Source organism: Staurois parvus, unplaced genomic scaffold (genome assembly GCF_062004578.1).
Source record: "Staurois parvus isolate SC_StPar_1 unplaced genomic scaffold, SC_StPar_1.0 ptg000418l, whole genome shotgun sequence".
In the NCBI taxonomy this organism is placed as follows: domain Eukaryota; kingdom Metazoa; phylum Chordata; class Amphibia; order Anura; family Ranidae; genus Staurois; species Staurois parvus.
Genome location: NW_028318214.1, coordinates 529,624 through 544,194, shown reverse-complemented (window position 1 = coordinate 544,194; position 14,571 = coordinate 529,624). Strand labels below are relative to the sequence as shown.

Sequence of the window (14,571 nt, the reverse complement as noted above, 5' to 3'; positions counted from 1 at the left end):
TGCCGATTACCACTTCAAGCAGGCTTCAGCAGGATTTCAACAAGCTTCAAGAAGTGCTAAAACCTGCTAGCAGCTTGTTTAAAGTGGCAATCAGCACTCCCATTAGGATCTGTGTTCATCGTTTACAAACTGGAGCTGAATGGTACTTTAACCAGTTCCCAACCGTGCTATAGCCAAAGGATGGCTACAGCCCGGTTGTCTAGTCCTGGGATGAGGTCCATGGACCCATTCCAGAACACGCCCCCAGCGGTGTGCACCCGACGCCCCTGGTGATCGAGTGATATGGTAAACGGCCAATCACGGCGGCCTTTTACCACATGATCTGCTGTGTCCAATGACAAAGCAGATCACCGGGTAAATACAGTTGCCGGTTATCAGCTGCACTTTCCTCAAGCTGTCAAAGCCCATCAGTGCTGCCTATCAGTGCCGCCTATCAGTGCAGCATCATCAGTGCCACCTATCAGTGCCTCCTATCAGTGCCCATCAGTGCTGCCCATCCATGCCACCTCATCAGTGCCCATCAGTGCTGCCCACCCATGCCACCTCATCAGTGCTCATCAGTGCTGCCCACCCATGCCACCTCATCAGTGCTGCCTATCTGTGCAGCCTCATCAACGCACATCAGTGATGGAGAAAAATTACCTGTTTGCAAAATTTTATAATAGAAACAAAGAAACTTTTTTTTTCCAAATTTTTGTTCTTTTTTTGTTTATAGCACAAAAAAATAAAACACTCAGCGACGATTAAATACCACCAAAAGAAAGCTCTATTTGTGTGAATAAAAATTTCATATGGGTACAATTTTGCATGACCGCGCAACTGTCATTCAAAGTGCGACAGCGCTACAAGCTGAAAATTGGCCTGGGCAGGAAGGGGGTAGAAGTGCCCGGTAGGCAAGTGGTTAACCACTTGCCGTCCGCCTTATAGCAGATTTACTGCTACAGGGCGGAGGTTCTGTACAAAATCATGTAAACAAACGTCATTTTGAACTAACGACACTGCCGCCGGAGCGCCGCTTCTGCTGTGCCAATGGATGAGCCTCAGCACCTGCTGGTCACCTAGGAAACTGACGGAACACAGCTCTGCCTATGTAAACAAAGCAGAGCTGTGTTATGACAACGGCCATGTGCTAGATTTTATTCAGGGAATAAAATCTAGCAGATTGCCTAGTAAAAACAGAACACTGTGTACACAAAAACACTGGCTAGGCACACAATTAACTCTTTGATCGCTCTAGATGTTTAACCCCTCGAGGATTAGGGACTGATGTGAATGTACAATATATTTGTAAAGTGCTGCATAAATTGATGGCGCTATGTAAGTACCCGAAATAAATATAAATAATTCCCACATCACTATGTTCCAATAATGGAACATGATGGGACATTAATGGGTTAGCAGCTCTTAGGAACAACCTAGCAACAAGGCAGGATGGGAGTTTTCCAGTCAGGCTTCATGAGGTATGTAAATGGCCTACACCTATAGTAAGGGCATTATTCACGTTTGGTCAGAGCTGCACAGTTTGTTTTTATCTAGAGAAGCCCTTTATCTGCATAGGAAGTTTTTTTATTTTAAGTAAAGGTGATTTATGCTTTTAAGTTAGGCCTAAACTGAAAGGAGGTTCCAGAGGTTCACAACCCCATGGGCCCCTTTGCAACTTTTGTGGGCCTAACATACCTGAAGAAGTCCAGTACACTAGTAGACTTAGATTCTTAGCAATTCAATGACTTAATGAATGTTGTTCAGAAGTACGCCACCATTTTGTTTGTTTTTAACCACCTCCCTTCCGGCCGTTGTATATAAACGGCCGGACGGTGGCAGTGCAGGGTCGGGTGGCCGTTTATAAATGGCCTCCCCATCGTCTGCTTGTGTGCGCTCTCTGGGAGTGTGCAGCACCGCGATCCGGTGCCCACTGTGTCCTCCGGACCCAGTGGAACACCGATCGTCATACAGGACCTCTGTGCGAGGTCCCGATCATGTGATCACTGATTGGCCAATCAGTGATCACATGCAGAGTAGTAAGCAAGATGTCACTTCTGACATCATTGCTTACTATGTGTGAAATCTGTGAATGATCACAGAGGTCACATGGTACAAGGCTATTCACAACAGCCTTGTACCATGTGACAAGCTGTGACCAATCACAGCTCACACAGTAGTTCTCAATGGCTGCAAGAATGCAGCCAGAGAGAAGGAGAAATTAGTGCTTTTACAGCTTTTATGGGTGTAAAAGCAATCAGTGTAAAAAAAACCAAAAAACTTCATCACCCCCCACAAACAGTACAGTGTCACCATGGTGACACTGTACTGCTAGGGTGACAGAATGTAAAAAAAACAAAAAAACATAATAATATAAAAAAAAAGAAAAATGTAAAAAATTATAATTTTTGGTTATAAACTAATTTGGGTTATTTTTTTTTACTATAAGAGAACGGAATACATTTTGGCCAAGATTTATGATGAAATATTATTTATTTGCAACATTTTATAAGAAAAACACTTTTTATTCAAAATTTTTGGACTTTTTCATTTACATAGCAAAAAAATAAAAATCCCAGTGGTGAATAAATGCCACCAAAATAAAGTTTTATTTGTCTCAAAAAAATGCTAAAAAATTCAAATGGGTACAGTGTTGCATGACCGCGCAATTGTCATTCAAAGTGTGATAGCACTGAAAGCTGAAAATTGGCCTGGACAGGAAGGGGGTGAAAGTGTCCGGACTTGAAGTGGTTAACACACTCCTTTGGAACATATGGATGTTACTGAAGGAAAACCACATTTACGGTTAGAAACTTGTGCGTTTGCCAAAAATTCTCCGTCCTGCTCCTTCAAATTTTTTTTCGTCAACGTGGTCTAAACAAATGCCGAATCGACCCAACTAACGATTGGAAAATCAAGCGAACGTTCTTAAAACGAAAATTTTCTAAAGAAGTACTACTCTTGCTTTAGCCTTTTATGCAAATTACAGTCCTTATACTGAACATACAATTTGTTTTCATGCTGTACCCCAGCGCAACTCTTTTGTCTGTGTAGATTGGTAGATACATCCGTTAACTGTTTTTTTTTTGTCTTTTTTTGTCCTCAGAAGTCCCCAAGCCATGCAGGATGGAGGTGGAGCCAGGGCCATGCCGCGGATACATAAAGCGTTACGCTTACAACTTGTTGACGATGAAGTGTGAGCTGTTCATATACGGTGGCTGCTATGGCAATGATAATAATTTCAAAAATGAGGCTTCCTGTCTGGAGTCATGTTCGCCCAAGAGGAGTATGTAATCTGTTTTTTATTACATGATGTCTATATGTAACTGTGACCTGCAGACCCATGTTAGAAAACAACATTCGTCTAATGTCATAAAGAGTTCTCAAAGCGGAACAAAACCCTCCTGTCCTTTACAGGAAAGGAAGTTGCCATCTTTGTTTGATCTGCAACTGCTATGGTGATCATTTATGACACCAGCCATTCGATGGCTACACAGTTCAGTTGAGAGCACAAGCAACTGTGACAGTTATTATTCACATGCGTTCAGCTCTGCTTTACACCCCAGTCACATCAAGCCCGACTTTGAAATCGTACGATTTACAGTGAAGTCGCACGATTTCAAAGTTGGGGGACCCACCGATTTCAGGTGCAATTTGCAAGACATCTGACACGGATGTCTATGCAAATTGCGCCAAAAGTAATGTATGTGCTACTTTTGCAATCGGTGGGGCTCCGAGCAAGTCGGAACCGCACCGATATGACCGCTGTAATTGCGGACTATAGGGTGCAACTTGGAATGCGATTTGCAAGTCGCATAGCATGCAAATTGTGTGCCCAGTCGCACCCAATGTGACTGGGGACTTAAAGGGGAACTAAACCCATCAATTTAACAGTTAAAAAGAAAACAGTTACATTCCGGGCATGCTGGGAATGCTAACTGTCATATTTGCCTATGCTTCCAACCAAACCATCGAATGTCTGGTGTCATAACTGATCACATGGGCAGCACCATGGCAGTTGGACAAACAGAGGCTAAGATAGCAGCTTCCTTGGCTGAAAAGGATAGGAGAGTTTAGTTCCGCTTTGGGTTAAGCTACTCTAAACAACCAACCAGAATTCAGTCTGTTAAAGTCACAACAGTTCAACAGTTCAAGATACTATTAGATTGGTTGCTTTAGTTTAATGATCTTAAAGCGGAACTAAGTGCATCAGTTTAATTGTTTCCCAAAATGTTGACCTCTTCAAATCTTCTGTGCCCTAGGCAGCTGTTTCTAGCCCTCTTTAGCTTGGTGGTGGCTCTCTTGCTAGCCCTCTTCAGCTTGGTGGTGGCACTCTTGCTAGCCCTCTTCAGCTTGGTGGTGGCACTCTTGCTAGCCCTCTTCAGCTTGGTGGTGGCGCTCTTGCTAGCCCTCTTCAGCTTGGTGGTGGCGCTCTTGCTAGCCCTCTTCAGCTTGGTGGTGGCTCTTCACTTTAAATTTTTCTACCAGACCTTCTTTAACTCTTTGCCCTCCAGAGGATTTACCCCCCTTCCTGACCAGGCCATTTTTTGCGATACGGTGCTATGTTACTTTAACTGACAATTGCGTGGTCATGCAACGCTGTACATAAATTAAATTTATGTCCTTTTTCTCACAAATAGAGCTTTCTTTCTTTTGGTGGTATTTTATTCCTCTGCATTGTTTTTGATTGCCCTATAAACAAACAAATCTGACAATTTTGAAAAAAACACAATATTTTTGACTTATTGTTATAAAACTAATCCAGTACAAAAATGTAAAAACAAAATCACATTTCTTCATAAATGTAGGCCAAAATATATTCTTCTCCATGTCTTTGCTATAAAAAATCCCAATACATGTAAATCAGTTGGTTTATGTGAACGTTATAGCATCTACAAATGGCGGTATAGATACTCAAATTTTTTTTTCTTTATACTAATAATGGCAGCGATCAGCGACTTATAGCAGAACTTTGGTGGGCATTCTGACACGGGGGAGGGGGGGGGGGGTTACTGACTAACTGCCACTGACATCTCAATTACACTAATACAGTGATCAGTGCTAATAAAAAGCACTGACACTGTACTAATGACACTGAGAAGGAAGGGGTTAATATCTGGGTGATCAAAGGGTTAACAGTGTGATGCGTGCTGTTTTACATGGTGCTAGAGTTATTGCTCTTGCTATAAAGTTTTCTGTGATTCCTCACATGTTTGGTGTGAACATCATTTACATATGCATTGGCAACCTATGTATGCATTTGCTATTGCACAGGAGTACGGAGAGGAGGGGTCGCTTTAAAATTCCTTTCACTTTATTTAATTTTTTTTCTCACTTTTCTTTCCATTTTTTAAAAATCGATTTTATTGCTATCACAAGGGATGAACATCCCTTTTGACAGGACGTACAGTGACAGGTACTCTTTACTGAGACATCTGGGGTCTACTAGACCCCAGATATCTTCTCTGCCCTTAAAAGCATCTGATCAAACCAAAATCAGATTGATCAGGTGCTGGTACAAGGCGGCAATGGCTTGTAAACAACAAACCGAAACCGGAAGTGACAAAATCCTCATCACTTCTGGTTTTATACACCATAGAGATGATTGGGGAACTTCCATTCCTTCTGCATCTATGGTAAGGGGGTGGAAAGAGGAAAGGAGACCTTGGAAAGGAAGGGGAAAGTGGTGGTGGTGGGGCCCTTCCCTCCATGTAAAAGCAATCTAGTGGCTCTACATAGCTGTTATAAGATTCAGCAACGCCGGCTGAAAGCATTGATACTGGGGTCATGACTGCAGCTGCAAACATGGCCCAGTATAACCACTGCAACCCAAGGAAGTACGGGTATGTCCTACACGTGGGAAGTGGTTAAAAAATTCCCCAATAGCCACAAACAGTATAAATCTAATATATGTGTGCACCAACTGCCTTTGCAAACCTAGAGATTACCTTGTAAAGCTGTACATAGCCTGCACATTGAGCAGAGCTGTGGGAGGGGCCCATCCCATACAAGCTCCCTGCAGAGCACTGGAGAGGAGGGCGGAGACAAGACCAGTCACCTTGCACAAGTAGAGAGAGCAGCAGTGACCGGTCTTTATTACAGAGGTAAAGTCTCACACTAGAGTGCTATGCAGATCTGGAAGAAATACACAAAGCACATCAAGAGAGTACACATGATGAATGTATTCAGACAATATTTTTCTTATCTCGGTGTTCAGCTTTAAAAGTAACACTGTAGTCTTTGTTATATCCTGTGGACAGGTCGCTGCTCTCCCACTTGCTGACATTAGATTGTGTACACAGGGCTGTGTTGAAACACCTTGCTGGTGCTGAGATTTGTCATGCTTAGTAGGTGGCTGAACAAGCATTACTCACATACCTGTCACTGGGACATTACTAGGTGAGAGGAAGATTAGGTTTGTGTGTCATCTTGTAGAACCTTCTGAAGATAAGAAAGGCATGGGTTAGGCAATAAATACAACGCCCGAGGCTAGGGATAATATATTCAGTGGCAGTAACAGTAACCAATCAAGTTTCCGATTTTCTGCTGCCAATTCAGAAGCACTGATTCTAATTGGTTGCAATGTGTTACTGCCAGGGGCGTGTAAGAAATGCGTCTTCTGAAATTTTCTGAGCAATGTCCATGTTCCATAAACTTTATGTCAGTTGGGAGGGGGACAGTAGTCACAGAGGTTTTCTAATTTGAATAATCAGTATTGAACCCTCCAATTCTGTGACTGTTATGTTGCAGGATGCTTGGAGGTGTCTGTAGACACCAGACCACCATCTACCAGTTGAAAATCTATGGAGCACCTACATAGTCCATTGACTCAAGTCCACCAGAGGAAATAGTGATTGAAAGGGACAGAAAACCTTGTCTGATCGCTGTTGTCTGTAACCTAATAGGCTAGGTGGAAGTATCTGTACAGCGTCATCCCTCACTCTGCTCAGGGAAAGTGAGGCCCCACCAACAAAGAGAAACCAAATCAGAAAGGGGAACATACGTAAAAGACTTTTCTGGCAAATATAGGTGATAACCATGATCTTGTGGTGATTTAATATTGTGCTTAGTCCACCAGTGCTCCCTCTGCTCCCTTTTAGGCCAACACCTGCGCAACTGTTTTGATATATATATCTATCTCGATTAGCCATAACATAATGGCCACATACCATACGCCGTTGAAGCATGGACTCCATTAGATTTTGAAGGTATGCTGTGGTATCTGGCACCAAGCCGTAAGTAGCAGATCCTTTAAGCTGCGAGGTGAAGCCTCCATGGAATGGAATAGTTTTTTTTGTTTTTTAGCACATCCCACATTCGTATGGTTGGATTGCGATCTGGAGAATATGGAGGCCAAGTCAACATCTTAAACATGTTGTGTTATTCAACCACTTTTTACTTAATCAGACCTGGCCACTTCTTCCATTTCTCTATGGTCCAGTTCTGATGCTCACGTGCCCATTGTAGGCACGTTTGGCTGTGGCCATGTGTCAGCATGGAAAGCCTGACCAATCTGCGATTACGCAGCCCCACGCGCAACAAACTGTGATGCACTGTGTGTTCTGACACCTTTCCGTCTGAACCAGCATTAATTTTTTTAGCAATTTCAGGTACAGTAGCTCTTCTATTGGACTAGACTACACAGTTCAGCCTTTGCTTCCCCATATGCATAGATGAGCCTTGGCCGCCCATGAACCTGTTGCCATTTTGCTGGTTTTCCTTCCTTGGACCTCTTTTGATTGGCCCTGACCACTGAAGACCGGGAACATCCCACAAGAGCTGCATTTTGGAGTTACTCTGATCCAGTCGTCTACCCATTACAATTTGGTCCTTGTCAAAGTTGCTCTAATCTGGTGGTTGACCGTCAGTGCTACATACAATAAACTGCATTATTTGCAATTTATATGAATCTGAACGAAGCTGTACTTTATGCTATGGGCCCATACACACTCCTTCATTTTGGCCTATAGCATTTAGCTACTTAAAGCAAAACTATAAATATCTGCATTTGTGGCTGTATTTTTGCACTAAATGAAGAACACTGTGCTGACGGCCCCTTAGGGGATGTGCCCATGGCACCCTGCACTTAAGGTATCTCCTCAGTCCTCCAGGTTTAGTGACCTTGCACTTAAGATATCTCCTCAGTCCTCCAGGTCTAGTGACCCTACACTCAAGGTATCTCCTCAGTCCTCTAGGTCTAGTGACCCTGCACTCAAGGTAACTCCTCAGTCCTCCAGGTCTAGTGACCCTACACTCAAGGTATCTCCTCAGTCCTCCAGGTCTAGTGACCCTACACTCAAGGTATCTCCTCAGTCCTCCAGCTCTAGTGACCCTACACTCAAGGTATCTCCTCAGTCCTCCAAGTCTAGTGACCTTGCACTCAAGGTATCTCCTCAGTCCTCCAGGTCTAGTGACTGTGCACTCAAGGTATCTCCTCAGTCCTCCAGGTCTAGTGACAGTCGCTGTTATTCAATCTGGAAAACTGAGAACTTCTTGTAGTGAAAAAGAAGTGCTATGGGATGGCAGCTCCAAACTGAAAGTGAGTTGTGTGGCCCAAGCTACCTCTTTATTTTTAACACCTGCCGAGGGTCTATTTTGATTCTGAAAAAGATGCCTAGAGTTTGGCTTTAAATTGGAGAACAGGTTCATTTAACAAAGGTGGGTCATTGTAGGATGGAAATGGATGTTATAAAGTGATGATTTAAAAAAACACGTGGAACTTGAACTAACGTGAATTCCAGATCAACAAAAACAGATAACAGACCATTCAGCAGAATTTCATAATGCTACAAACCAGACTGCTTCCTGTGATGCAGGATTTTTGTGTCTTGACAGTATCCCTTTAAAATGTTAGTGACATGCTTTTTTTTCAATGGCCGGCATTATAGAAGATGTCTGGTTTTGTATTTGTAGATGCTCCCAGCTTCTGCTATAGTCCCAAGGATGAGGGATCATGCTCTGCTTCTGTCAACCGCTATTATTTCAACATTGAGAACAAGTCTTGTGAAGAGTTTCAGTACACAGGTTGTGGAGGAAACTCCAACAACTTTATCAGGCTGGAAGACTGTAATAATGTGTGCAAGAAAGGTGTGTGTGCGGACTTACTTATTATGGAGAGATAAATGTTCTCAAAGGGACAGGGAAATGTCGAAAATAACTTGGTTGTAGACTAAGTGCTCAAGCTTATGTACATTCTTAAGGAATTAAAGGGAACTGTTTTTTTTTTTGTCTGCACATATTTTCTTTCTTTATTACTATCGGGACTAAAAAATATTTATTTAATCTTCTTTCGGTAAGGTAAAGATTAAATGTTTTGACTATTAAAGGCTAGGGTCACCTTTTTGTAAAAAAAAATGAGTGCAGGTAAAATAGATGTGCATTTATTATTTTTTTTACTCTGCAGGAGGGCCGGATTGGGCTGGGGGGGACAATTTGCACCTATTCTGATGCCACTTTGGGGGGCCCCTAGAGGTCGAACTGTGGCTGCAGGGCTCTGAGTTGAGAGAGCCTCTCTTTCACAGCCCAGAGCCAGCACTGACAGTCCCCCCCTCCACCCCAGCATGGATGGGAGAGGAAAGAGAGAGAGAGAGCTGGTTCTGCTCTTCCTCCTTCTGCCCTCGCCTTCTTTGTCTGCCACACCGACTCTCCATGGCAGTGTTGTGCCTCAGAGAAGGAGATGTGTGGGCAGGACGTTTGAAGGCCAGCAGCCAGAAGAGGATAGGCACAGCCTGCTGATCCATCCATCCATCCAATGTGAGTGAACTCTTCCCCCCCCCTTCTCTCTCCTGTATCCCAGTAAGTACTCTAATGTAAAAGGGATTCTGATGTAAGGGGGCTCTGCAGCTTTCTTACACCCACGATAAGCATTCAGCAGATGGTAAGTGCAATGCCAGGATCCTGCTGATACTCAGTCAGCTGTCTGCCCATACCTTCTGTACAGGCAGGCAGTTACTGAATGTCAGCAAGAACCAATGAGCTATGAGAGTGCTCACCAACGCCCTCACGGTTCATTGAGAACTGTAAGTCGTCGGTTGACAGTACCTGCAATTTATCATTCATAGAACTCTGCCAATGAATGACATGGCCGTGTGGGCACAGCCCTGCACAGCTGTACTCTTTTTAAATTGTGATAGTGGGTGTGGGGAGAAGATCCCCCACCCACTGTCACAGGGAGGGGGGATAGGGGGGAGAGGAGGCAGGAGCTGGAACGTAATACATGTTCCACCCTAAAAACAAGTGGAACATGTAACATGTTCCAAAGGTGAGCTTATCCTTTAAGTCAGGGGTCTCCAAACTTTTCAAACACAGGGCCAGTATACTGTCCTTCAGACTTTAGGAGGGCCGGATTAGGGCCAGCGAGGATAGAAAATGTCCTGGCCCAGCATCAATGAGAATAAACATGGCCTCAGGGTTGATGGTCAGTAGGAGGAGTAGTGCCCCATCATTGGTATTAGTGGGAAAAATAGTACACCATCATTGGTTTCAGTGGAAGAAGCGCTGCCCCATTACATGTCTCAGTGGGAGGAATAGTGCTTCAAGGGCCAGATAAAGGGTAGCCAAGGGGCATATCCGGCCCTTGGACCGCAGTTTTGTAGGCCCCTGCTTTAAGTGGTTATCTAGCCAGGCGGCAGTTTCCAACCCTGTTGTTACAGAGATCAATAGCTAAAGAGCAAATTTACACACAAAAATGAATGAGTCCTAGTAGAAAGACAGACAGATAATGTGAAAGAAAACAGCTTCTGCTTAAAATTTTTTTATATATATATATATATATATATATATATATATATATATATATATATATATAAAATTAATAATTTATATTTGTTTTATTTAATAAATATGTATGTGCAAAAAAATATGTACAACTACTGATACTACTATATGACTTTTTATAGCAGCTGATTGGCAAGGGAATGCTGGGCACATTTTTTTGTTCAAGTGTTAATGCTTGGCAATAGTTGGGTACTTTAATGTTACAAATTAAGAAAAGAAAATTTACATTTTGTTTACATTTATGCCAACCATTTTTCCTGTCTGGGTTATTTTCTTCTGTAGCAGCCTGACAAAAGTATCCTGGTGTCTAGTTAAACCAAGTTATTTTTTCCCATTCCCTGTACTTTTACTAATTACTGTACTGTTTTATTTAATTTTTTTTTTGCATGCAGAAAAATTCCTTTAATTAAGTGCTAAATCATATTTTGAATAATTTAAAATATTTATAAAATGTATTGATCGTTTTTGTCCTGATAGCCTACTTATTGTTCTCTCTGTCTCTCTCTTTTCACGTCATGTCTGCCGTTGACTGCATTTATGGGGTTTTTTTTTTTCTCGAAGAATGGACAGATTGTGGTGATCTGCATTCGACGATGTCTTATCTATTTTCTGGATTATTGGACATTCTGAAAAATATCTATTTGAAAATTAAAGGAATTTTACTGTAACATTTTTATATGAATCATTTATTCAATAAGTTATTATTATTCTGTTTAGAATTTTAATTAACTGTTGTTAATACTGGTATTAAGTATACAGTATACTATTTTTCTAACTGAAAATATTAAGGAAATATTATTTATAAAAATGGTTTAAAAGATAATTTTAAGGAAAGATTATTTTTGAAAAACATGAATAATAATAAAATGTATTATTTGTTTATCGCTGAAAAAAAATCTGAACATATCAAAAACATTAACTTGGATGTTATGGGCATTAAGTCAACCAAAGCCAGCTTGCAGGGCTGGATTTATAGGGTAGTAGGCTTGTGTCCAGTGCCCTATATGCACAGGTATTTTATTTACATTAACCTGTATATGTTAGACTAAAGAACATTAGCTTAACAAACATTTTGCAAAGTATTTATTATACATTTTGAAGTCTTATACCCTTTAAGCAGCCTTCAGCTGTGGTCTGGTGGCTTTAAATGAATACCTTAATGCTGGATGTTGTTTTAAATTTACACAACTGCTTTAGTTTTTGAAATCCATACCAAAGTTTGCTAAAGACCAAAACTTCTGTTAAAAGCTTTAAAGTTACAGTCACCACTCTTTAATTTAAAATGTTTAGTTAAGTTAGGAAAAAAGGACAACCCCCTTCTTTCAGCAAAACAACTGAGAATGTGGAGTCCACGTAGTTGTTTTTTTTTTTTTCCTTTTTTTTCTTCTTCTTGGCTTCAGTTCCATTTTGAATTTACAAAGCTTGTAAAAATGCTTCCTGAAGAAGATCCTCTTAGAACAGAATTTACAAGCTACTGTTAAACAACGTCTGTGTGTTTAGAAACCTAAAGAATTCTGGAAATTGGAGAACCCTGTGTGTCCATCTGTTTTACCAGCAACATTTCCTCCTTTTATCAATAATGATGATAAAAGAAAATAAATAGTTGTAGGGTTCCACAGATATCAAACCTAGTGTTGACCAGAGAATCCTACCTATCTATAAGATATCAGTATAATATATAATAACCTTTGGGTTTCCTATATAATATGCTGTTGTATAAACATAAAAAAAAAATGCAGGTAACACATTGGAGGCAGTGAAGACCGGTAATGGGAATAATGGCACTAGAAGGCCTCATTGTGGATCAAGAGTCTGAAATGGGGGAGTGGCTATTGTACATAACGTGTTTAGACCTTCACCACTGGCCAAGCCCACCCCTGAGCACCTTTAGTCACACCCCCAGAGAGCTCAGCAATCTCTGCACTCTATACCAGCTTAAAGCGGAGTTCCACTCAAAAGCGGAAGCTCCACTTATTTGCCTGCTCCCCCCTTCCACTGCCATATTTGACACCTTTTGGAGGGGAAGTGGGAGCAGATACCTGTTTTTGACAGGTACCCGCTCCCACTTTCAGCTCAGTTCGCCGCGGCAAAGTGAGCCAGAAGTTAGGCCCCCTTCTCCTTCTCGCAGTCTCTTGGGAACTTTCACAGGTCCCAGAGGACTGCTTGACCAATTAGGAAGCACAGCACGACTCGCGCATGTGCAGTGGGCACCTGGCTATGAAGCTGCAAGGTGTCACAGCCTGGTGCCCACAGTAGAGATGCCAATGCTGTGGAGGAGAGAAGGGACGCTGCGGGTGAGAACATCGCTGGACTCTGGGACAGATAAGTGTGTGTTTAGTAAATGTCAGCAGCTACAGTTTTTGTAGCTGCTGACTTTTAATAAACACAAATATCGCTGGAACTCCTCTTTAGATCTGCGGGGACTGCAATAAGCTAGGTACAAAAAATACACAAAGGGCAAAAGAAAAATATATTACTATATCAGCAATAAGGGTTCCGTACAGCAATGTAACCATATAGGCACTCCAGGAGCATGCGAATTAATGATCATTTTGCATATTTGTATAGCTGTATACAAAAAAAATACACACACACTCACACATTCTTAAAAGAACTACATGTAAAATAACAATAATGTTTCTTATCTAATAAATTATTGTTGATTTTTAGGGAATAAAAGACCAAGGAATAAGAACCGTGTCCGCAGACCGAAGATACAATCCTGAGCAAACATCCGGCAAGAACAGTATTTTACGTTCGCATTTATGCACTTTTTGGCTATCGTTGGACAACTGAAAGCTGCAGAGAACTTAACTCGTGAAACAGCCTAAAAAAGGAACTTTTATGTCCAGCAGTATAAAACCGCATAGTATAAAAAGATCTTTTTTTTATTCCTTTTATTTTAGATCAGCTGTCAACACTTGTAGCAATTGCAATTTCTCTGTCACCAAGAGTTTTTCCATTTTACTAAGCCAGAGTGCAGCTGTAACAATAGTACAACATTTAATGTGAAATCATTATTTACCCTTTTACGTAATGTGAACAAGGATTGAACACAGGGTTGCGTGTTGGTTGCAGACTGAAAGTGTCACTTGCGTCACTAGAGGGCAGAGTTGTGGATTCGCAGTAGGGTCCGCCAAAGTAGGAGTGGCTCGCATGTGTAAGATTTTGGGGTTCTGCAAAGGGGTTTCATTTCCCAAGTTGGGGAAACTTGATCCTCTAAATCCAGCCCTGCATGCTGGAAAGACCGTAGTGAATGTATCCATGAAGAGTACTTGTTACTTAGAATAATTTTCTGTTTAAAATAATGTAACGTTTTCCTTTGCTGGAAGTAGGGGTGTGGTTTTATGATGTCACTTCAAAGGAAACATTGTATGTTGCGGCCTTTTCAGTTTTGGTGCTCAAAAAAAATTGACTGATTTTACTTATTTTTTAATAGACTTTACTTTTTTTTAACAATGTTGAAATGTACCAAACGGGAATTAATTTAATTGGAAAGCCAATTACGAAAATTAGGCAAAATTTGAACAAATATGTACAAACTACACAATTCTTTAAAATAATAAATACAAAAAAATAGGAGTGTGGCTTTGTGAAGTCACTTCAAAGGAAACATTTTATGTTGAAGCCTTTTCAGTTTTGGTGATAAAAAAAATTGACTGATTTTACTTATATTTTAATTGACTTAACTTTAATTGAATTGGCTTTTTTTATACAATGTTGAAATGTACCAAACGGGAATTAATTTAATTGGAAAGCCAATTACGAAAATTAGACAAATATGTACAAACTGCACAATTCTTAAAAAAAAAATAA

The 14,571-nt window shown here is 41.2% G+C and overlaps 1 protein-coding gene across 2 annotated transcripts in view; it reads left to right on the top strand.

The window, feature by feature from the left end:
• Positions 1 to 13,834, top strand: part of LOC149454736 (tissue factor pathway inhibitor 2-like) — a 29,764-nt gene extending 15,930 nt beyond the window's left edge. Inside the window, exons 3-5 of one of the 2 annotated variants that reach the window (XM_089687126.1) lie at positions 3,086 to 3,265; positions 8,893 to 9,066; positions 13,426 to 13,834. In XM_089687126.1, coding sequence (XP_089543252.1) covers positions 3,086 to 3,265; positions 8,893 to 9,066; positions 13,426 to 13,481 — 410 coding nt within the window. In that variant the 3' untranslated portion in view covers positions 13,482 to 13,834. Of the gene's footprint in view, positions 1 to 3,085; positions 3,266 to 8,892; positions 9,067 to 11,316; positions 11,439 to 13,425 lie in introns of those variants that run through there. The other variant, XM_089687125.1, reaches the window with a different exon arrangement.
• Positions 13,835 to 14,571: the final 737 nt, after the last annotated feature.